General features: G+C 47.4%; 1 protein-coding gene across 4 annotated transcripts; it reads left to right on the top strand.

Moving 5' to 3' along the window:
* Window positions 1-176: 176 nt before the first annotated feature.
* Window positions 177-19,927, top strand: SPMIP6 (sperm microtubule inner protein 6). 4 transcript variants are annotated; one of them, XM_058171967.1, is made up of 6 exons: window positions 2,105-2,453; window positions 3,952-4,064; window positions 5,586-5,661; window positions 7,388-7,601; window positions 17,721-17,810; window positions 19,775-19,927. In XM_058171967.1, the coding sequence occupies exons 1-6, from the start codon at window positions 2,240-2,242 to the stop codon at window positions 19,881-19,883; spliced, it is 816 nt and encodes a 271-aa protein (XP_058027950.1). In that variant the 5' UTR covers window positions 2,105-2,239; the 3' UTR covers window positions 19,884-19,927. The 4 variants fall into 4 exon arrangements, with proteins under 4 accessions (XP_058027951.1, XP_058027950.1, XP_058027952.1 ...); XM_058171969.1 differs by having other exon boundaries at window positions 7,388-7,596; window positions 19,775-19,884; XM_058171968.1 differs by lacking the exons at window positions 17,721-17,810; window positions 19,775-19,927 and adding an exon at window positions 177-352 and having other exon boundaries at window positions 2,306-2,453; window positions 7,388-8,376.
* Window positions 19,928-22,793: the final 2,866 nt, after the last annotated feature.

Raw genomic sequence — 22,793 nt, 5'->3', positions numbered from 1 at the left:
CAAGATCTCAGACCTGTAAAAAGGCTCGGAGGTGACCTTGGAGAAACCATGCAGAGATGGTTACTACAACACTTAGCCAAACATACTTCAAGCCAAGGAAACCAGGGTTAGCTCCACCCTAATCCCCTGGGGGTGATAAGAGGAACAGACGGGAAATCACAGTCAGAACTTTCAAGATTCTGTTACCACAAGCTACCTCCATAGTTCCTTCCTGACGTGTAGAATTGGTTTTCCTGGTCTTTGCTACCTGGAAGAGCTGACAATCCTTCACAACTGTGTGTCTCCTAGCTGCCTTCCCTTCACAGTGGAGAGGTTGTGAAGATAGAGATGTAGGGTCCTTGGTGCTCCTGAGGTTGGTGGTTTTCTTGCAGGCTTTTCATGACCCGACTAATCACAGGGAGGTTTGTAGGGAGGAGGAGGACTGTGGGGTCCTTGGTGCTCTGGTTATTTTCTTGTGGATGTTTCAGGACCCAACCAGGTAACATCTTCAATGCTAGAAGAAAGGGGGTCTGCAGAGAGGAGGAGGAGGAGGAGGAGGAACAGGAACTGTTTAGTCCTTGGTGCTCTCCGAACTTGGTTCTTTTCTTGCAAACATTTTATTACCCAACTAGATAACATCATCAGTGCTAGAAGGGAGTGTAGGTTTTGCTCTCTGCTTATATATATAAGTGGCTGGCCCTGTTTGATGGTTGCTTGATTAAACTGTTGCTTACAGTGTGATTGTTGGTCTGAGTTGGCAGTGAGATATGGTTTAATTCTTAACATTCAAGAAGTGAACCAAGTCTAATATTAATCTTGGTGTTAATCTTTGCCCCTGTCAATTGCTGGTGAGGAGCTGGTTTTTTTGTTTCCTTTTTTGGCTTTTCGACTGACTCTTTTGAATGGTGTGTAAATGTTATTTATCTCTCTGTGCCTGTTGATGGCTGAGTGCCAGTCTTCCTCGAATTCTCTAGTTTTAGGTTGAGAAACTATAGTTTCTAAGTCAGAACGCATGATGAAAAATCAGAAGACATGATCAAAACTGCACAAACACATCGACAGAGTTCACCATAACTTCAACTAGGAAACCATGAGCATCTGAGAGCAAGTTAATCTCACAGTTCAACTCCCGAGCTACAAATATTCTCTTCCATTGGTACTTTTAGGATTTTCACGTCATTCTTCAGGTGCCTCGCAGGAATACCTTAGAGGAGGGGAGGGCACTTGTAGGGTAGAATTTTTTCTTTACTAATGTTATATTCAGTTAAAACTATGGTGAAGTCTCTCCATGTGTCCTGCAATTAAAATTCCCCATGCTGGCTGAGGAATTCTGGGAGTTGAAGTCCACCCATCTTATACTTGCTAAGGTTGAGACACGTTGAACTAGACCTCCAAACATTGAGAGAGGGGAACTCCAGCCAGAAGTATTCTAGGAATTGAAGTCCACGGATGCTGGCTGGGGAATTCTGGGAGTTGAAGTCCGCCCATGTTAAACTTGCCATGGTTTGAGAAATGCTGCACTAGACTTTCAAATGTGGAGAGAGTGGGATCCAGCCAGTGGAATTCTGGGAGTTGAAGTCCACTCATCTTAAACTTGCCAGGGTTTGAGAAATGCTGGACTAGTCCAGAGGTGGGTTTCAACAGGTTCTGACAAGTTCTGGAGAACCGGTAGCGGAAATATTGAGTAGTTCGAAGAACCGGTAGTAAAAATTATAACTGGCCCCGCCCCCACTTATTCTCTGCCTCCTGAGTCCCAGCTGATTAGGAGGAAATGGGGATTTTGCAGTAACCTTCCCCTGGAGTGGGGAGGGAAAGGATATTTTGCAGTATCCTTCCCCTGCCATGCCCATTAAGCCACACCCATCAAGCCACACTCACAGAACCACTAGTAAAAAAATTTGAAACCCACCACTGGACTAGTCCTCCAAATATTGCGAGAGTGGGACCAGCCAGCAGGATTCTGGGAGTTGAAATCCACAGGTGCTGGCTGGGGAATTCTGGGGGTTGAAGTCCACTCATCTTAAACTTACCAGAGTTGAGACACATTGAACTCGACCTCCAAACATGGAGAGGGTGAGACCAAGCGAGCAGAATTCTGGGCCTTGATGACTGGGGAATTCTGGGAGTTGAAGTCCAAGTCTATGTTAAATTTACCAAGGTTGTGCAACCTTGTAGAGCAGTAGAGGAGAAACAGGGTGTCCTACCAACTCTACAATTCTAGGCACCTACATTTCCTGCTCGAGAGGTTGTCCTCACAGAAATGATTCCTCCAGGGTTACCCAAAGACTCCTTCCTCATCTCGATTTGCTCCCCTTCCTGTCCGCAGGGTTTGACCATACCCAGAGTGGACCATCCGATTGACCAAGCCCACCTGGAGAAGATGGTGAAAAGGGCAGTCCAGGAGTACTCCTACAAGAACTCGCTAGAACCAACGGCCTACCGGCCATACAAATATTGGGTGTCCCGCGAAGAAGGTACTTGTTCTGTCTCCTTCCCCACTTCGGAGTAACGAGCTGGCCTTTGGCCAGTAGATTCACGGCTCTTATCAGTCCTGGCAGAGAAATCGCAGCTGCCTGCCAAAGTTCAAACAAATGACTCACGTAGCAAGACTTTCAGCTCTTTTTGAAACGGATCAGCTACTCTTTTGCTTCCCGTGGAGTGAGAGCAGTCCCAAAGCTCCTTATATATCCTGTGGGGTGGGGCTCCTGCCCCACCCTTCCTTTTGATGACGCCACCTCTCTAATCTTCTGAAGTGCGGGTCAAGCCAAGCTTGATTATTATTATTATCAGCTGGGTCTGAAGGCGTAGCCTGGGGAAGGGAGGAATCAGGGGATGACGGCCTCATTACCTCCTCCGACTGGTCTGGTTCTGGCTCCTGGAGCCGAGCCAAAGGAATGGGTGCTCCTGAGGTAAGCCTTACCAGCCCTTCCCCCTCACTCTCGGAGTCACTTTCAGGCATGGGGCCAGGTTCGGGGGCTAGAGTCACAACAGTACTCAAGTTGTCTTTTTTTGGCCTCTGTTTACACCATGACAGAGGTAGTCTTCAATTTATGACTGTAATTGGGACCAGGATTTCTGTTGTTAAGCAAAGCAGTTGTTAAGTGAGTCATGACCAGTTTTTCGATCTTTTATTGCCACAGTTGTTAAGCGAATCACTGCAATTAAGTGAATCAAGTGGTCGTGAAGTAAATCCAACTTGACTTTGTTCGTCGGAAGCCAGCTGAGAAGGTCACGAATGGGGAATTCTGGGAATTGAAGTCCACCCATCTCAAACCTTGCCAGCTGAGGAATTCTGGGAATTGAAGTCCACCCATCTTCAAGCTTGCCGGCTGGGGAATTCTGGGAATTGAAGTCCACCCATCTCAAACCTTGCCAGCTGAGGAATTCTGGGAATTGAAGTCCACCCATCTTCAAGCTTGCCAGCTGGGGAATTCTGGGAATTGAAGTCCACAGTTCGTAAAGGCCCATAGTTGTCAACCCCTTGTACCTGCAGCTCTCTGGCCCAGCCAGATGTTGGGAGTTTTCTTCCCTGGTGAGAATTCACAGCTAGAAAGGATTTCCCAGCATTTGTCAGCCCTGATAAATTTGGAGAGTTTTCGGGTGAAGCAAAGACTACGCGGTTTCTATTATTGTAGCACTTAACGAATCCTGAATCACGGAGCTCGGATCTGCCGTGCGATGAATCCATTTGATCCCAGCCTGTTCTAATTGTGGCTGACATTTTTTTTTGTTGTTTTTTTTTACATTTATACCCCGCCCTTCTCCGAAGACTCAGGGCGGCTTACAATGTATAAGGCGATTTCAAAGTCTGTTGTCACGAAACATTTGGGGGCGATCTTTGTCTACTTTTAGCAGCCGAAAGACGGAAAGAAACGGCTGCCTTAGCTGAAAGAGCAGAAGGAAGAACGCACAAGAAATAACAACTTACAATGATTCATTTAGTGAAAACCCTCCTTTCTCTTCCAAACCCAGAAAAATTCAACCCAGTGTTCGTCGGCAACGACAGATACGCAACGTGGAGGACTGGACCGTACAACAGCGCAGCCTGGAACCGATATACCACGTACCTGCCACGGATCCCCAGGGTAAGCCAGGGCTGGGTTTTTCCAGGAGTGGGGAAGAGGTTAAGAAATGGTTGGGGGTTCAGGGGGGAATCTTATCCTGCGGTGGGTGGGGGGGCGCAATGCATAGGAAATCTCCACTTGGTTGTCTTTTAAGCATGGCTCCAGGTGTCCCAAAGGTGCTTTTTCAAGCGGCAACTGAACTTTCTGGTTTTTCTTTGAAGACGTTTTGCTTCTCATCCAAGAAGCTTCTTCAGCTTTGGCTGGATGGTGGCGAAGGGAAGGATTTACACTCCTTGCAGACAGCTGGTCATTTGCATCCTTTTAGTGGGTCATTGTGGCCACTTGGAGGTTCATCTGTGTCCTCAGGATCACCTGAGTGGTGCAAATGGTTCCTGTAGTCTGCAGTTTTTCTCTCTGGGAATCCATTCCTCCTCCCACACCATTCAAAGGGTCTTCATCCCAAATTGTGTAGCTCAAAGTCTGTAGAGATTCTCAGTCCTCCAAGTCATGGTTGTCCCAAAGGTGCTTTTTCAGGAGGCAATTAAACTTTGTTTTTTCTTTTGAAGACATTTCACTTCTCATTCAAAAAGCTTCTTCGATTTTGACTGGGTGGTGGGGAATGGAAGGATTTTATATTCCTTGCAGACAGCCGGTCATTTGCATCCTTTTTAGAGAGTCATTGAGGCCACTTGGAGGTTTGTCTGTGTCCTCGGGGTCACCTGAGTGGTGCAAATTGGTGTGGAGCCTTCTTGGAACTTCACACCAATTCACACCCATTTGCACCACTCAGGTGACCTTGAGGACCCAGACAAACCTCCAAGTGGCCTCCGGGACTCTCTAAAAGGTTGCAAATGACCAGCTGTCTTCAAGGAGTATAAATCCGTGGCAGGAAAGGTCGTAAAATGGAGCAAAATTGCTTAGCAATGGAAATTTAGGGGCTCAGTTGTGGTTGTAAGGCGAGGACTACTGTATCCTGTTTTAGGACTCTGATTTAATTGCTGATATATTTTTCTTCGTAAACTACCCCGGAACTTCCTACATTTGAGGAGTGGGCTGTGCAAATTTTAATGACATCACGTTTTGAAAATGGAATCAGCTGCCTGGGGAATTCTGGGACTTGAAGTTTTTTTTTTTTTATTTGCATTTATATCCCGCCCTTCTCCAAAGACTCAGGGCGGCTTACACTATGTCAAGCAATAGTTTCATCCATTTGTATATTATATACAAAGTCAACTTTTATTGCCCCCAACAATCTGGGTCCTCATTTTACCTACCTTATAAAGGATGGAAGGCTGAGTCAACCTTGGGCCTGGTGGGGCTCGAACCTGCAGTAATTGCAAGCAGCTGCTGTTAATAACAGACTGTCTTACCAGTCTGAGCCACAGAAGTCCACCCATCTTAAAGTTGTTGAGCCTGAGAAACACCAACCTAAAATTAAGGCAGGACTCCATCACAAATCTTTTGAAATTCGGCTCTGGAGTTCTGGCCATCCGTCTTCTTTCCAGCAGAAACAGATTTACCTGTTGCACATTTGCCTTTCAGGAGGCTGGCATGGATGCCATTCTGCGTGGGATGCCCATGGAGTATCCCCCGAAGCCTGAGCGACTCAACAATTACGGTACCTGAAGCTTCCCTCTCTCACCTCAATGTAGGCATAAGATAGCTACCCAATCTGGGCTACAAAGGGTCCTTGGTGCTCTCTGAGCTTGGTTGCTTTCTTGCAGACGTTTCATGACCCAACTAGGTAACATCATCAGCGTTGAAGGGAATGGGGTCTGCTCTCTGTTGATATACAAGCCCCTTCTAGCAGTGATGATGTTACCTAGTTGGGTCATGAAAGGTCTGCAAGAAAACAACCAAACTCAGAAAGAACCAAGGATCCCACAATCCTCCTCCCCATCCCATCCCCGTCCTCCCCCTCCTCCTCCTCCTTTTCAACCCTGAGCTATAAATATTCTCCTTTATTGGTAATCTGAAAACATAGTTTTGAGATTATAGTCTTGAGATTTGAGATTACAGTCTTGAGCCTTCAGGTTTGGTGAATTTTAGGGGACAGTAGGCTAAAATATATGAAGAATAGTTGTAAGAATTTGGTATGTCTAGTTTAGGGGGTTGCCGCAAAGAAGACGGGGTCCATCTATTCTCCAAAGCACCTGAAGGCAGGATAAGAAGCAACGGATGGAAACTAACCAAGGAGAGAAGCAACTTGGAATTAAGGAGAAATTTCTTGACAGCGGAGAATTAACCAGTGGAACAGCTTGCCACCAGAAGTTGTGGCTGCTCCATCACTGGAGGCTTTTAAGAAGAGACTGGACAGCCATTTGCCTGAAATGGTATAGGGTTTCCTCCTTGAGCAGGGGGTTGGACTAGAAGACCTCCAAGGTCCCTTCCAACTCTGTTATTCTATTATTCTGAATGTTTTGTTTTTTTTCATAAAAAAGTTTTATTTTTACAATCATATCAAACACCCATCCAATGTACAGTTATATACAATTAGTCGGGCTTGCCCAGTCACCCCCCCCCCTTTTTAACACTCTTCCCTCTTCTACCTTCTTCTACTTTCCAGACTTTCCTCCCCTTCTCTTATCTACATCCTCTCCTCCTTCCACCCTACACCTTCCTTCTCCCTCTTCTACCCCTCTTCCTTCCTCTTCTCCCTCTTCTACCCCTCTTCTCCTCTTTCCTACCTCCTACTCTCTCTTTTCTCCCTCCCATCGTTCTAAAATGGTAACTGGGCAGACCCGACCCTACATTAATTATATTTATACATCTTCAATAATCCCTGTACATTAACCATCACTCCATCCTCTACCCTCAACCCCCCAATTCCCCTCCCCCTTATCCCCCACCCCCCACCCCGACTTCCCAGAACAAAATGCAGGGTATCAAAACTAACAATCATAATCCAAAATAATTCCTAAATTATAATCTCTAGTCACTCCACACATAATCACACTCTCAATTCCCCTCTCCTTCTCTATTATTCTGAATGCTGAGTTCACAAATTTTGCATTCCGAGAAGGGGTGCTTCCTGAGTCAATCGATTGGAATAGAGCTAGAAGGGACCTTGGAGGTCTTCTAGTCCAACCCCAACCCAGCCTCTACCATTTGAGACAAGTGGCTGTCAAGTCTCTTCTGAAAAATATCCATTGATGAAGCACCCACAACTTCTGGTGGCAAGCGGTTCCACTGGTTAATTGTCCTCCACTGTTAGGACAGTTTCTCCTTAATTCCAAGTTGCTTCTTGAACCCTCCAAGGTTGGCCTTGAACCCGCGGTCGATGGAGCGAGCATCTCTCACTTCTGCCCTCTAGCCATCCTCTCTTTCTGACCTCTTTTCTCCAGAACGGGAAGTCGTGGTCAACATGTTGAACAGCTTGTCTCGGAAGCAGCTTCCGTACGTCCAGCATCAATACTCCATCCCGGGCCGGATGCCCTACCAGGGGTACTACAGCCCTTGCACCGGCCGCCATTACTGCTTGCGTGGAATGGATTACTACGTAGACGGAGCCCCCTCCACCGAGAGGCAGATCAGCCAGCTAGTTGAGAAGATTGTAAGGTTCGGAGGGTTCGGTTCTGCAGCCCCTCTTCCTCCAACTCCTCCTGGGGGGTCTTTTGGGGGTGGGCTCAGGTACCAGTCAGGCACCACAAATAGGTTTCCTGGGGTCAGGGCAGGATGCCCCCCTGGAGCTAGAGTTAGGGTCCTTAATGTGGAGACTTCAAGCTGGAGAGCAACCAACTTTGGTGAAGTTCTCTCTTTGATCTTCTTGACGTGTCCTTCAAAGACAGGGGCCTCCAAACCTAACCATTTTTAACACCATGCTGGCTGAGGAATTCTGGGAGTTGAAGTTCCACAAGTCTCAAAGCTACCAAGTTTGGAGACCCAGTCTTAAGGTCCCAGGGCAGTTTTTTTCTTGGCTTCAGCAATGTTATGACGGACAGACGTGCTGGCTGGGGAATTCTGGGAGTTGAAGTCCACCCACGTTAAGCCATGCTGGCTGGGGAATTCTGGGAGTTGACCCAGTGGAATTCTGGGACTTGAATTCCATCAGTAAAATCCACCTATCTTAAAGCTTGCTGGCTGGGGAATTCTGGGAATTAAAATCCACCCATCTTAAAGGATGCTGGCTGGGGAATTCTGGGAGTTGAAGTCCACCCATGTTAAGGTATGCTGGCTGGGGAATTCTGGGAGTTGACCCAGTGGAATCCTGGGACTTGAATTCCATCAGTAAAATCCACCTATCTTAAAGCTTGCTGGCTGGGGAATTCTGGGAATTAAAATCCACCCATCTTAAAGGATGCTGGCTGGGGAATTCTGGGAGTTGAAGTCCACCCATGTTAAGGTATGCTGGCTGGGGAATTCTGGGAGTTGACCCAGTGGAATTCTGGGACTTGAATTCCATCAGTAAAATCCACTTATCTTAAAGCTTGCTGGCTGGGGAATTCTGGGAATTAAAATCCACCCATCTTAAAGGATGCTGGCTGGGGAATTCTGGGAGTTGAAGTCCACCCAATGTTAAGGCATGCTGGCTGGGGAATTCTGGGAATTGACCCAGTGGAATTCTGGGACTTGAACTCCATCAATAAAATCCACCTATCTTAAAGCTTGCTGGCTGGGGAATTCTGGGAGTTGGAGTCCACCACTCTTAAAACATGCTGGCTGGAGAATTCTAGCTATTGATGTCCATCCATCTTAAAATTGCTGAGGTTGAGAAATGTTGATCCAGAGCACCAGCCCTCCTGGTCTTCATTCCTCAGAATTATCCTTCACCCCGCTGCCTGAAAATGTTCTCACCGACAGTGGAGGTCAGCATTGTGCTTCCATGGATGGAAGGGGGAGAAAATTCCTGCTACAGAAGCTCTGGTTTCAAATAGCCAGTTCTTCCTGGGATGAGAGCTTCTTCTCATGTTTTTTTCCCTCTTGAGGGTTGGTGGGGAGGGGAGAGGAGGAGGAGGGGAGGGGGAGGGGAGGAGGAAGAAGGAGAAGGAGGAGGAGGAGGAGGAGGAGGAAGAAGGAGGAGGAAGGGAGGGGAGGGGAAGAGGAAGAGAAAAAAGAAAAAGAGTGGGGAGGAGGAGGAAGAAGGAGGAGGAGGAAGAAGAAGGATGAGGAAGGGAGGGGAAGAGGAAGAGGAAGAGGAAAAAGAAGAACGGGGGAGGAGGAAGGAGGAGGAGGAGGAGGAAGGAGGAGGAAGGGAGGGGAGGGGAAGAGGAAGAGGAAAAGAAGAAGAGGGGAGGAGGAGGAAGAAGGAGGAGGAGGAAGAGGAGGAAGAAGGAGGAGGAGGGGGGAGGGGGAAGAGGAAGAGGAAAAAGAAGAAGAGGGGGGGAGGAGGAAGAAGGAGGAGGAGGAGGAATGGTGGTGCATTGAAGCTTTTAAGTTGCTTCCTAAGCAAATTTTGTAAAATGGTTCATAGCAATGGTTACAGTTTCCATCTCCACATGCCAACTGACCCATCAAAGGTTTTAGGAGAAAGTCCACATGGATACAAAGGAAACTTCAGGAGTGAACCCATAACTTTAATTGCTAAATAGCAACCACGGGTATTTTAACTAGCAACCACGGTCCATGCAATGCCCGGTCCGTGGTTAATAAGGCTCCCCTGATTTGCGATCTGATTCAGAGGGAATCCGCAGACTTTATGGGCATTACGGAGACCTGGTTGGGCACAGAAGGGGGTGTACCCCTGGTTGAACTGTGCCCTCCGGGTTTCCATGCATTCCATCAGCCGAGGGCCCAGGGTAGGGGTGGGGGGGTGGCGGTTGTGATTAGAGAAAGTCTGGAGCCAAGGGAGTCCACTGTTCCTCAGATAGCTGGCTGTGAATCCCTCCTTGTGAAGTGGGGCCATCGAAATCAGATGGGGTTGTTGATCACGTACCTGGCTCCTTGCTGCGTGACTACAGCCCTACCTGAGCTACTGGAGGTGCTTGCTGGCATGGCGGTTGAGATTCCCAGACTTTTGGTCTTGGGAGATTTCAACTTGCCATCGGCCGGCCTGTCATCAACAGTGGTTCAGGAGTTCCAGGCCTCCATGACGGCCTTGGACCTGATTCAAGTAACTGATGGCCCTACACACATCGGGGGAGGCGCGCTAGACTTGATTTTTATCTCTGGTCAGTGGGTAAATGATCTGGATTTAGGAGATATAGTGAAAGAACCGTTGTCATGGTCAGATCATTTTCTCCTTCGCCTAGACTTTCGAACCGCTGCTCACCACCACAGGGAGACGGAGCCGATGCGTTGGTTCCGTCCCAGGCGCCTGATGGACCCGGAGAGGTTCCTGATGGAGCTTGGGCCATTTCCTGAGGATCTTACCCACGGCACGACTGAAGAACTGGTTGCGGCTTGGGAACGGGCCGCGGCTGGGGCTTTGGACCGTGTTGTGCCTTTGCAGCCTCTGACCTGGCGTAGAACTCAATTGGCTCCCTGGTTCTCCGGGGAGCTGAGAGAGATGAAACGCCGGAGAAGATGCCTAGAGAGTGTTTGGAGGTCCAGCCGTTCCGAGGCTGATCGGACACTAGTGAGGTCCTTTACTAGGACCTACCTAGTGGCAACGAGGGAGGCGAAGCGTTCCTACGTTTCCACCCTCATTGCATCGGCAGATAACCGCCCGGCCGCCCTGTTTCGGGTGACCCGTTCCCTCCTTCAACAGGAGGGACGGGATGACCCCCTGCAAGGTCGAGCCGAGGAGTTTAACGGTTATCTATACGATAAAATCGTTCAGCTTCGTGATGGCTTGGACCATGATTGCGATGATTCAGCCGAGGTGGCAGAGACTTGTCTTGTTGAGGTTATTTGGGATGAGTTTGATTCTGTGGCTCTCGAGGACGTGGACAGGTTGCTGGGGAGGTTGCATGCAACTAGAATAGAATAGAATAGAATAGAATAGAATTTTATTGGCCAAGTGTGATTGGACACACAAGGAATTTGTCTTGGTGCATATGCTCTCAGTGTACATAAAAGAAAAGATACGTTCATCAAGGTACAACATTTACAACACAATTGATGATAAACTACATGTTTACTGGACCCGTGCCCTTCCTGGTTAGTACTGGCTGCTCAGGAAGTAACACGAGGCTGGATCCAGGGGATTATAAATGCTTCCTTGGTGGAAGGGGTTTTCCCCGCCACCTTGAAGGAGGCGGTGGTGAGACCTCTCCTGAAGAAGCCTTCCCTGGACCCAGCTATTTTGGGAAATTATCGTCCAGTCTCCAACCTTCGCTTTTTAGCGAAGATTGTAGAGAGTGTGGTTGCGTGGCAGCTTCCCCAGCACCTGGAGGAAGCTGTCTATCTAGACCCGTTCCAGTCCGGCTTCCGACCCGGTTACAGCACGGAGACGGTTTTGGTCGCGTTGGTGGATGACCTCTGGAGGGACAGGGACAGGGGTTGTTCCTCTGCCTTGGTCCTATTAGATCTCTCAGCGGCTTTTGATACCATCGACCATGGTATCCTGCTGCGCCGGTTGGAGGGATTGGGAGTGGGAGGCACCGTTTATCGGTGGTTCTCCTCCTATCTCTCCGACCGGTCGCAGACGGTGTTGACAGGGGGGCAGAGGTCGTCCTCGAGGGGCCTCACTTGTGGGGTACCTCAGGGGTCGATTCTCTCGCCTACCCTGTTCAACATCTACATGAAACCGCTGGGTGAGGTCATCAGTGGCTTCGGGGTGAGTTATCATCTGTACGCTGATGATACTCAGCTGTACTTTTCCACCCCGGACCACCCCAACGAAGCAGTCGAAGTGCTGTCCCGGTGCCTGGAAGCCATACGGGTCTGGATGGGGAGAAACAGACTCAAGCTCAATCCCTCCAAGACGGAGTGGCTGTGGATGCCGGCACCCCGGTACAGTCAGCTGCATCCGCAGCTGACTGTTGGGGGCGAGTTAGTGGCCCCAAAGGAGGTGGTTCGTAACTTGGGCGTCCTCCTGGATGGTCGGCTGTCCTTTGATGAACATCTGGCGGCCGTCACCAGGAGGGCCTTTTACCAAGTCCGCTTGGTCCGCCAGCTGTGTCCCTTTCTTGACCGGGATGCCTTATGCATAGTCACTCACGCTCTGGTTACGTCTCGGCTGGATTATTGCAATGCTCTCTACATGGGGCTGCCCTTGAGGTGCACCCGGAGGCTGCAGTTAGTCCAGAATGCAGCTGCGCGAGTGGTAATGGGAGCCGCTCGTGGCTCCCATGTAACACCACTGCTCCGTAGTCTGCACTGGCTTCCTGTAGTCTTCGGGTGCGCCAAGATCCTGGTTACCACCTTTAAAGCGCCCATGGCTTAGGACCCGGGTACTTACGAGACCGCCTGCTGTTACCTTATGCCTCCCATCGACCCGTACGCTCTCACAGAGAGGGCCTTCTCAGGGTGCCGTCCGCCAAACAATGTCGGCTGGCGGCCCCCAGGAGTAGGGCCTTCTCTGTGGGAGCACCAACACTCTGGAACGAACTCCCCCCTGGCTTACGTCAAGTGCCTGATCTTCGGACCTTTCGTCGTGAGCTAAAAACATATTTATTCATTCAAGCAGGACTGGCATAAATAGTGGATTTTAAATTGGGGTTTTAGTAATATTTTAAATTTTTAAATCTTTTAATTACCGGCCATTTAGTAATAGTTTATTTTAATCTCTTTTAATTGTATATACTCTGTATTTTATTTCGGCTGTACACCGCCCTGAGTCCTTCGGGAAAAGGGCGGTATAAAAATTTAATAAAATAAAATAAATAAATAAAATAATTAACTAAAATATTAATGGGGTAGGTTGGAGATTTCATTAGGATCGTGTTGGCTGGGGGGATTCTGGGAGTTGAAGTCCACGCACGCATCCTGGAATTTGCTAAGATTGAAGAACAGTGCGAAAGGGGAGGGGGATGGAAAGAGAAAGAGAGAGGGAGAGAAAAAGAGATAGAGAAAAAGAAAGACGGGGGAAAGAGGGAGAAGGAGATGGAGAGAAAGAGAAAAAGAGAGAGAGATGGAAAGAGAGGGGCGTGCATAAGAGCACAAAAGTGCCTACCATTCCTGTCCTATTGTTCCCTTTCATTATATCAAATTAATATAGTTGTTGCATACTTTTGCTTATATATATGTTTTTTTTTTATGATGTGTTGTTGTTTTATATCAATGTTGACGTATACTGTTGGGACAAAAAAGAAAAAAAGAAAGAGAGCGCTGTTGAGAGAGAGAAAGAGGGAGGGAGAAGGAGAGAGATGGAGAAAGAGAGAAACAGATTAAGAGAGAGATGGGGAGAGAGAGAGAGACAAAGAGAGAGAGAGATGGGAGAGACAAAAAGAGGGTCAGAAAGATGGAGAGAGAGAGAGATGGAGAGAGAGAGAGAGAGATGGACAAAGAGACAGAGATGGATAGAGAGAGAGAAAGAGATGGGGAGAGAGAGAGAGACAGAGAAATGGAGAGATGGAGAACGCAAGAGGCAAAGTTGGAGAGAGAGAAAGAAATGGGGAGAGAGAAAGAGAGAGACGGGGAGAGCGAGTGATTTGCATTTAGTACTGGAGGAAAAAAATGTCAGTGGGGACTTAAACATACAAACGTTAATTTTTTTTACCAACACATCAGAAATAGGTGGACATTCTCTGTGTTTAGCTTGTTATATGCGGAGCCCTCCGTCCTAACTTTAAAAATGTAGGTTACATTAAAAATTAACTTCCAAGCCTTATCGGTTTCAGAGCTGATAAGTTCACTCTGTCCACCAGCCCATCGGTTCCAAAGTCTGTATCATCCCTGTCTAAGCTGGACGTCCCTGACCAAGGACGGGACCAGAGGAAGGAAATAATAGAATGGCCATAAAGGGATTAGATATTCTGACATTCTAGGAAGAAAAACTGTAAGTCAGTTTTTGGGAGCGTGACAAGATTCAGCAATACTTCAGGAAGGCATTTGATAAAGTAGACCACAACCGATTTCTTGGTAAGATAGGAAAATGTGGGATAGATAGCAACTCTGTTACAGGGAGTCCTCGACTTACAATGGTTCATTTAGTGACGGTTGAAAGTTACAACCTCACTGAAAAAAGATGACTTATGACCAGGGGTGAAATCCAGCAGGTTCTGACAGGTTCTGAAGAACCAATAGCAGAAATTTTGAGTAGTTCTGAGAACCAGCAAATACCACCTTTGGCTGGCCCCAGTGGAATAGGAATGGAGATTTTGCAGTATCCTTCCCCTGCCACGCCCACCAAGCCACACCCACCAAGCCACACCCACAGAACCAGTAGTAAAAAAAAATTGGATTTCACCAATGTTTATGACCATTTTTCACGCTTACGACCTTTGTAGCATCCCCATGATCAGGTGATCCAAATTCAGATGCTTGGCAACTGACTCATACTTATGACCATTGCTGGGGTCCCAGGGTCACGTGATCCCCTTTTGTGACCTTCCGACAAGGGGTAAACAGATTCACTTAACAACCATGTCAGCTTCCTCGGTACAGGGTGGCTGTGGATGCTGGCCTCCCGGTACAGCCAGCTTGTCCCATCGCTGACTGTTGGGGGCGAATCATTGGCCCCCCAGGGGGAGTGTTCGCAACTTAGGCGTTCTCCTGGATGATCGGCTGTCTTTTGAAGAACATATGACGGCCGTCGCCAGGGGAGCTTTTTATCAGGTTCGCCTGATTCGCCAGTTGCGTCCCTTCCTTGACCGGGACTCCCTATGCACGGTCACTCATGCCCTTGTCACTTCCCGCCTGGACTACTGCAATGCTCTCTACATGGGGCTCCCCTTGAAGAGCACCAGGAGACTCCAGCTGGTCCAGAATGCGGCTGCGCGGGGGATAGAGGGAGCCACTCGTGGCTCCCATATAACACCTCTCCTGCGCAGGCTGCACTGGTTGCCAGTGGTCTTCCAGGTGCAATTCAAGGTGTTGGTTACCACCTTTAAAGCGCTCCATGGCACAAGACCGGGTTACTTACGGGACCGCCTGCCGCCACCAGTAGCCTCCCATCGACCTGTGCGCTCCCATAGGGAGGGCCTCCTCAGGGTGCCGTCAGTTAAACAATGTCGACTGGCGACCCCCAGGGGGAGGGCCTTCTCTGTGGGGGGCCCTGCCCTTTGGAATGAGTTACCTCCAGGGTTGCGCCAACTCCCCGACCTCCGGACCTTCAAACGCGCGCTCAAGACTCTGTTATTTCATCAGGCGGGGCTAGCCTAACGAAACTTTTAAATTGGGGTTTTATGATGGTTTTATGTTAGTTTTTAAATTTGATTTGGCCAAATTTTTAGAATCGGTTTTTTAATAAGCTTTTAATGTTTGTTTATGTTTATGTTTTTATCTTTGGCTGTAAACCGCCCTGAGTCCTTCGGGAGAAGGGCGGTATAACAATCCAATTATTAATAATAATAATAATAATAATAATAATAATAATAATAATAATAATAATAATAATAATAATAACAACAACAACAACAACAACAACAACAACAACAACAGCCACAGTGATTTGCTTAGCAACTGCGCCAACAAAAGTCGTAAAATGAAGGAAAGCCTGCTTAACAAATGTCTTGCTTAACGACAGAAATGTTGGGCTCAATTGTGGTCGTAAATTGAAGGCTACCTGTATCTTGATTAACGCTTTTTTTAATATATAGTGGGAGGGGCCACACAAAGGCAAAAATGTATAGGGCCCTCAAAAGTCACCATCTGGCCCTGGGGTTGCCAAACACGGCTTCGGATGTCTATGGAGGTTCTCGGCCATCTGGGTCGTGGTTGTCCCAAAAGGGCTTTTTTTCCAAGAGGCAACTGGAAATAGTTGGCACCGCTTGATGCCCACTTCAAAAATGCGCAGCTAGTTCCATGGGAACTATTAACCAGTGGAACAGCTTGCCACCAGAAGTTGTGGATGGTCCATCACTGGAGGTTTTTGAGAAGGGATTGGACAGTCACTTGTCTGGAATGGTCTAGGGCAGGGGTCGGCAACCTTAAACACTCAAAGAGCCACAAAGGTCCTAACCGAAAGTCCCCCCTTCAATTCTGGAGCCGACCCACCATAGACTCGTCTCCTGGCACGCCATGCTTCCCCCACCCCCAACCGTAAGGTCCTCTCAAAATTGTGGCACCGACACAATAAACTAGACTATAAGATTCCTATATGGGCGAGCCCCAGACATGCAATAGAGAATATAAATATAGAACAGAAACAGGAAATGATTACTTATAAAGAACTTTTGTATGCTGAAGGAGGTAGATTGCAATTAAAATCATTACAGGTATTAAATGAAGAAGGGAGGAATTATACTTGGTTTCAATATGGGCAACTAAGTGCTAGATGGAAAGAAGATCAAAAAATTGGTATAATGCAAAGGGAGGAAAATTTAATAAAGCAAATTAGAAATCAGACCCAGGAGCATATAAAGAGATTGTATAATGTGTTGCTTGAAATAGATTCGGAAAAGGATTTGGTAAAGGACTGTATGATAAAATGGGCACAGAATATTCAGGAACCAATAATGTTGGAAACATGGGAGAAAATCTGGGTTAGAAATGTTAAGTTTACACAAGCACAGAATTTAAGGGAAAATTTTTATAAGATGTTTTATAGATGGCACTTAGATCCCAAAAAATTATCATGTATGTATCCTGATATCCAAGCGAAATGTTGGAGGTGTGACTGTGATGACGCTACATATTTTCATATTTGGTGGACTTGCAAGAAAATTAAGGCCTTTTGGATAAGAATTTGGTGGATTATTCAAAATGTCCTGAAGAAGAAGATAAAGTTCCTGCCGCAATTTTTCCTTTTGGGAATTATAACGGATTGTACAGGGATTGAGACTAAATTGATTCTGAATTTAATAACAGCAGCAAGGCTGTTGATTGGACAATATTGGAAGAAAGAAGAGGTACCTACAATAGAAGAATGGATATTGAAAGTTACTAATTTGGCTGAGATGGCTAAAATCTCAGCTTTTTTGAAAGACAACACGCAGGAAAGATATTTAATTGAATGGAAAAAATGGATTGATTATTAATTTTACTCTATGTTTGGTTTATGTATAACAATACCTTGTGATTGACCCGGGAAGCCGGGGAGGAGGGGAAGGGGTTTTGTGGGGGAGGGGGAAAGGGGGGAAATATTTTTGTTTGTAAAACTTTTTCAATAAAAAAAAAATTGTGGCACCGACCAATGACAGGGAGCCGCAGCAGAGGGATGAAAGAGCCACAAGGTTGCCGACCCCTGGTATAGAGTCTCTTGCTTGAGCAAGGGGTTGGACTAGAAGACCTCCAAGGTCCCTTCCAGCTCTATTCTGATGGACTGATTGAAAAGATACCGTTGGCAAAGCACTAATGAGATTCTAAACCAGGGGTCTCCAACCTTGGCAACTTTAAGCCTGGCGGACTTCAACTTCCAGCAAAGCTTTGCTGGCTGGGGAATTCTGGGAGTTGAAGTCCACCAGGCTTAAAGTTGCCAAGGTTGGAGAGCCTTGTTCTAAACTAATTGACTAACTAGCTAGCTAACCAAGGAGAGAAGCAACTTGGAACTAAGGAGAAATGCCCTATCGGTGAGAACGATTAACCAGTGGAACAGCTTGCCACCAGAAGCAGTAGGTATTCCATCACTGGGTTTTTTTTAAGAAGATCTTGTCTGAAATGGGACAGGATCTCCTGCTCCAGCAGAGTACGCAGCGCTGTGTCGTGTCTAGTGACGCTTCTAATGATGCTCTCTTCCTCCTCTTTTTCTTCCAGGAGTTTCCCATACTACGACCACCAGGGGGATATGATGCTCAGTGCACGATTGCCAAGCCTGCCGCCATATTTCCCGTATATGAACCTTAAGTAAGGAAATCCAAAGCTTACGTTGAAAAAAACAAACCCTGCCCTATATAATTAAATGCAGTGGTCCCCAACTGGCTGGTGGAGGGGAAGGAAATAGAATAGAATAGAATAGAATAGAATAGAATAGAATAGAATAGAATAGAATAGAATAGAATAGAATAGAATAGAATTTTTATTGGCCAAGTGTGATTGGACACACAAGGAATTTGTCTTGGTACACTCTCAGTGTACATAAAAGAAAAGATACCTTCATCAAGGTACAACATTTACAACACAATTGATGGTCAGTATATCAATATAAATCATAAGGATTGCCAGTAACAAGTTATAGTCATACAGTCATAAGTGGAAAGAGATTGGTGATGGGAACTATGAAACGATTAATAGTAGTGCAGATTTAGTACATAGTTTGACAGTGTTGAGGGAGTTATTTGTTTAGCAGAGTGATGGCGTTCGGGGAAAAACTGTTCTTGTGTCTAGTTGTTCTGGTGTGGGCAGGTGGGCGCATACACACAGCTTCATTTGCACGAGCAGTGGGCATTCAAAACACACGTGTGGCGCTGGGCAAGAAACAACGGACAGAAACTCATCAAGGAGAGAAGCGATCTGGAATGAAGGAGAAACTTCCTGTCAGTGAGGCCCAATTAACCAGCGGAACGGCTTGCCACCAGAAGTTGTGGGAGTGCTCCAACACTGGAGGTTTTTAAGAAGAGTCTGGACAGCCCCTCATCTGAAATGGTACAGGGTCTCCTGCTTGAGTAGGGGGCTGGACTAGAAGACCTCCAAGGTCCCTTCCAATGCTGTTCCAGCTCTATTCTATTCTATTCTATTCCAGAAGTTGTGGGTGCTCCGTCACTGGAGGATTTTAAGACGGGATTGGACACCCATTTGTCTGAAATGGTACTATAGGGTCTCCTGCTTGAGCAGGGGGTTGGACTAGAAGACCTCCAAGGTCCCTTCCGATTCGGTTGTTTTTTTATTCTGTAATTCCTCATTGAAGGCATTGAAGATGCAATGGCTTTCAAAGGGACAAAGAGTCCTGTAGCGATGTTCTCCCACTTGGTTCCTTCCAAAGGAGGGAGGGGGCCGGAGAGATGGGTGAAGGAATATGGGGGGAGCCACAGATTCTAGGCCAAGAACCCTCTGCAGCGATGGAGGTCATCTCCCGCAAAGCAGAGAAGAACCTCAGCAGATCCTCCAGAAATTATGAGTTCTCCAACGTTGGAGGTTTTAAAGAAGAGATTGGACGACCCTTTGCCTGAAATGGTACTATAGGGTTTGGTGCCTGAGCAGGGGGTTGGACTAGAAGACCTCCAAAGGTCCCTTCCTTTATTCTGATGACTTCGATCCCTTGGGAGGTCAGAATGTTGGAATGATGAAGGTTTGGAGATTCAGTCCTGGTGGGTTTGGCTATGTCGTGTCCCACTCCTCCTCCGACGGCCGGGTCTGGGAAGTCTGTATCAAGCGTGGCCACGAAGCCTCTGCAGCTTTGCCAAAGTCCTGTCAGAGTTCTCAGGGCAGGCAGAAATCCAAGGTATGACTTCAGCAACCAGATGAGACTTTGCCTGACTCAAGGAATGCCAAAAAGCAGATCCTTTATATAGGCCATGGGGTGTGGCTCCGTGACTCAGCACTTATCCAGGCCTGCCCCTCCCTTCCTTTTGCTGACGTCGCCTCTCCATTCTCCGGAAGCGGGGATCTGTCCACTTTTTGTCCTCCTGCTCAGCTGCCGGCAATTCTAGCTCGTGGCTGGCTTCGTGCTCACACGCTGTAGGGAGGTTTGTTTGCTCAGTCTGTCCGGGCATGGTGCCAGGGCTGGGGGCTGGAGGCATGCCAGGCCATTCTTCTTCACTATCAGTCTCTGGCTCAGATAGCAGGAGATGGGAGGGGCCCAGCTGAGGATAGGAGGGCGGGCGAGGCACAACAGGCTGGGCTTCTGCTAATCCACTTTCCTCTCCTTGCAGGTGGGACACGAGTCATTTTAAGAGGACTGGAGGGCCCGAGAGGGACAGCTATATAATTCATCCTGAGTTTGTTTCAGAGGCTTATCCCATTCCGCCATGTTGGTATTAAAGAGAGTCGAGAGAGACTGCCATTAAAAAGTGCCACTGGTGACAAACTACGCCGTGGGCTCGGTTGAATTCTCTTCCCCCCCCCCCCCCGCCCTCGACACAAACTCCAAAAAGGCCCTCGAACCAAAGAAATGTGTCTGTGGGCTCCCTGGCTCTTCCTGAGATTGGCAGTTTTTCTTGCAGACGTTTCATGACCCAACTAGGTAACATCATCCATGATAGAAGGGAGCGGGGGGGGGGTTGTGGGAGGAGGAGGGGAGAGGGAGAGGAGGCGGAGGGAGAAGGACTGTGTGGGATTTTATTTATTTATTTATTTATTTTTCAAATTTATATACCGCCCTATCTCCCTAAGGACTCAGGGCGGTTCACAGGCAGTTAAAATACATATAAATACAGATTAAAAACGACAATTAAAAAACTTATTCTATTGCCAAATTTAAAAATAGTATAAATAATAAAAACCCCTTAAAACCCATAACTTTAAAATCTAATCCAGTCCCGCGCAGATGAATAAGTGTGTTTTAAGCTCGCGACGGAAGGTTCGGACGTCCGGAAGTTGACGAAGTCCTGGAGGGAGTTCGTTCCAGAGGGCGGGAGCCCCCACAGAGAAGGCCCTTCCCTGGATGTCGCCAGACGGCACTGCCTAGCAGACGGCACCCTGAGGAGTCCCTCTCTGTGAGAGCGCACGGGTCAGTGAGAGGTATTTGGTAGCAGTAGGCGGTCCCGTAAATAGCCCGGCCCTATGCCATGGAGCGCTTTAAAGATTGTCACCAACACCTTGAAGCGCACCCGGAAGGCCACAGGTAGCCAGTGCAGTCTGCGCAGGATAGGTGTCACACGGGAGCCACGAGGGGCTCCCTCTATCACCCGCGCAGCCGCATTCTGGACTAACTGAAGCCTCCGGATGCCCCTCAAGGGGAGCCCCATGTAGAGAGCATTGCAGTAATCCAGATTCTTGATGCTCTGAGTGCTTGGTTGTTTTCTTGCACACGTTTCATGACCCAACTAGGTAACACCATCAGCCTTAGGAGAGAGGGGGGGTATGCTCTCTGTTTATGTACAAGGGGTTTGCTCTATCAGCGTTGGGGAGAGTATTCCTGTTGGTTCCTTGATTGGACTGTTGTCTTATCTGACAATAATCCAATCAAGGTACAAGCACGTCACGACCTAACAACGAGGTGGGTCATGAAATGTCTCAAGAAAAAAAAAAAACGGTCATAGAGCACCAAGGAATCCATAGTGGCCTCTGGTGGCTCAGCAGACTAAGTCTGTCTGTTATTAAACACAGCTGCTTGCAATTACTGCAGGTTCAAGCCCCACCAGGCCCAAGGTTGACTCAGCCTTCCATCCTTTATAAGGTAGGTAAAATGAGGACCCAGATTGTTGGGGGCAATAAAAGTTGACTTTGTATATAATATACAAACGGATGAAGACTATTGCTTGACATAGTGTAAGCCGCCCTGAGTCTTCGGAGAAGGGCGGGATATAAATACAAATAAATAATAATAATAATAATAATAATTATTATTATTATTATTATTATTATTATTATTATTATTATTATTATTATTATTATTATTATTATTATTATTTCAATTTTTATACCGCCCTTCTCCCGAAGGACTCAGGAGGTGTATAGCCAAGGTAAAACAAACAGTGTAATATACAATTTAAAATACGAATTAAAAAACTTATTACATAATTGGCCTAAAACTTTGGAACATATAAAACTAAAACCCATTAAAAATTAATAATAAAATTTAAAACCAATAAAATTTAAGCCAGCCCCGCGCGAATAAATAAATGTGTTTTCAATTCGCGGCGGAAGGTCCGAAAGTCAGGTATTTGGCGTAAGCCCGGGGGAAGTTCGTTCCAGAGGGTAGGAGCCCCCACAGACTATAAAAATAGTCCTTCCTTCTCCTCCTCTTCCTCCTCTTTTCTGCCAACCCCATTCCGTATCAGTACTGATGACGTTACCTAGTTGGGTCATGAAATGTCTGCAAGAAAAGCAACAAGCTCAGAGAGCAGCAAGGACTTCACAGTCCTTCCTGCTCCTCCTCTTTTTCTCCTTCTCCTTCTCCTTCTCCTTTTTCTTCTCCTTCTACTCCTCCTCCTCTCCTCCTCCTCCTCCTCCTCCTCCTCCTCTTCTTCTCCTTCTCCTTTCCCTCCTCCTCCTCCTCCTCCTCCTCCTCCATTCCCTTCCAGTACTGATGATGTTGGTTCACGAAACCAGTGGTGGGTTTCAGATTTTTTTACTACCGGTTCTGTGGGCGTGGCTTGGTGGGCGTGGCAGGGGAAGGATACTGTAAAATCTCCATTCCCTCCCCACTCCAGGGGAAGGTTACTGCAAAATCCCCATTTCCTCCCGATCAGCTGGGACTCGGGAGGCAGAGAATAGATGAGGGGCGGAGTCAGTCAGAATTTTTACTACCGGTTCTCCAAACTACTCAAAATTTCCGCTACCGGTTCTCCAGAACTGGTCAGAACCTGCTGAAACCCACCTCTGCATCAAATGTCTGCAAGAAAAACAACCAAGCTCAGAGGCTACCAAGGAATCCATCGTCCTTCCTCCTCCTCTTCTGCTCGGCCAACCGCACTCCTTTCTAGCACTGATGATGTTACCTAGCTGGGTCATGAAACGTCTGCAGGCTCACAGAGCAGCAAGGTCCCCACGTCAAGCTTGAGCTACAAATATTCCCTTCCGTTGAAAGGTCTTTTTCTAGCAAGGGGCAAGGTGGGGGGAAACTCTCTCTGCCCCCCAGGACCCTCCTTGGCCTTCACCTCTTGCAAAACAGGATGGGATTTTGCGTCTCTCAGAGCCCAGAACACCACTTAATCCGTTTTTAAGGCTTAAGAGACACTTGGACAATCGTGAATTGCCTCTCTCTGTTTTTTTCCCCTTAAAAACCCT

Source organism: Ahaetulla prasina, chromosome 2 (genome assembly GCF_028640845.1).
Source record: "Ahaetulla prasina isolate Xishuangbanna chromosome 2, ASM2864084v1, whole genome shotgun sequence".
In the NCBI taxonomy this organism is placed as follows: Eukaryota; Metazoa; Chordata; class Lepidosauria; order Squamata; family Colubridae; genus Ahaetulla; species Ahaetulla prasina.
Note: the sequence above shows the minus strand (reverse complement) of the source record. Positions and strands in the feature narration are given on the sequence as shown.

Excerpts from the sequence above, each read along its gene's own strand:
- SPMIP6 (XM_058171966.1), top strand. The coding sequence starts at position 2,240 with ATGATTCCTCCAGGGTTACCCAAAGACTCCTTCCTCATCTCGATTTGC. Across the intron at positions 2,454-3,951 it reads TTGGGTGTCCCGCGAAGAAG|AAAAATTCAACCCAGTGTTC; the intron begins GTACTTGTTCTG and ends TTCCAAACCCAG. Across the intron at positions 5,662-7,387 it reads TGAGCGACTCAACAATTACG|AACGGGAAGTCGTGGTCAAC; the intron begins GTACCTGAAGCT and ends TCTTTTCTCCAG.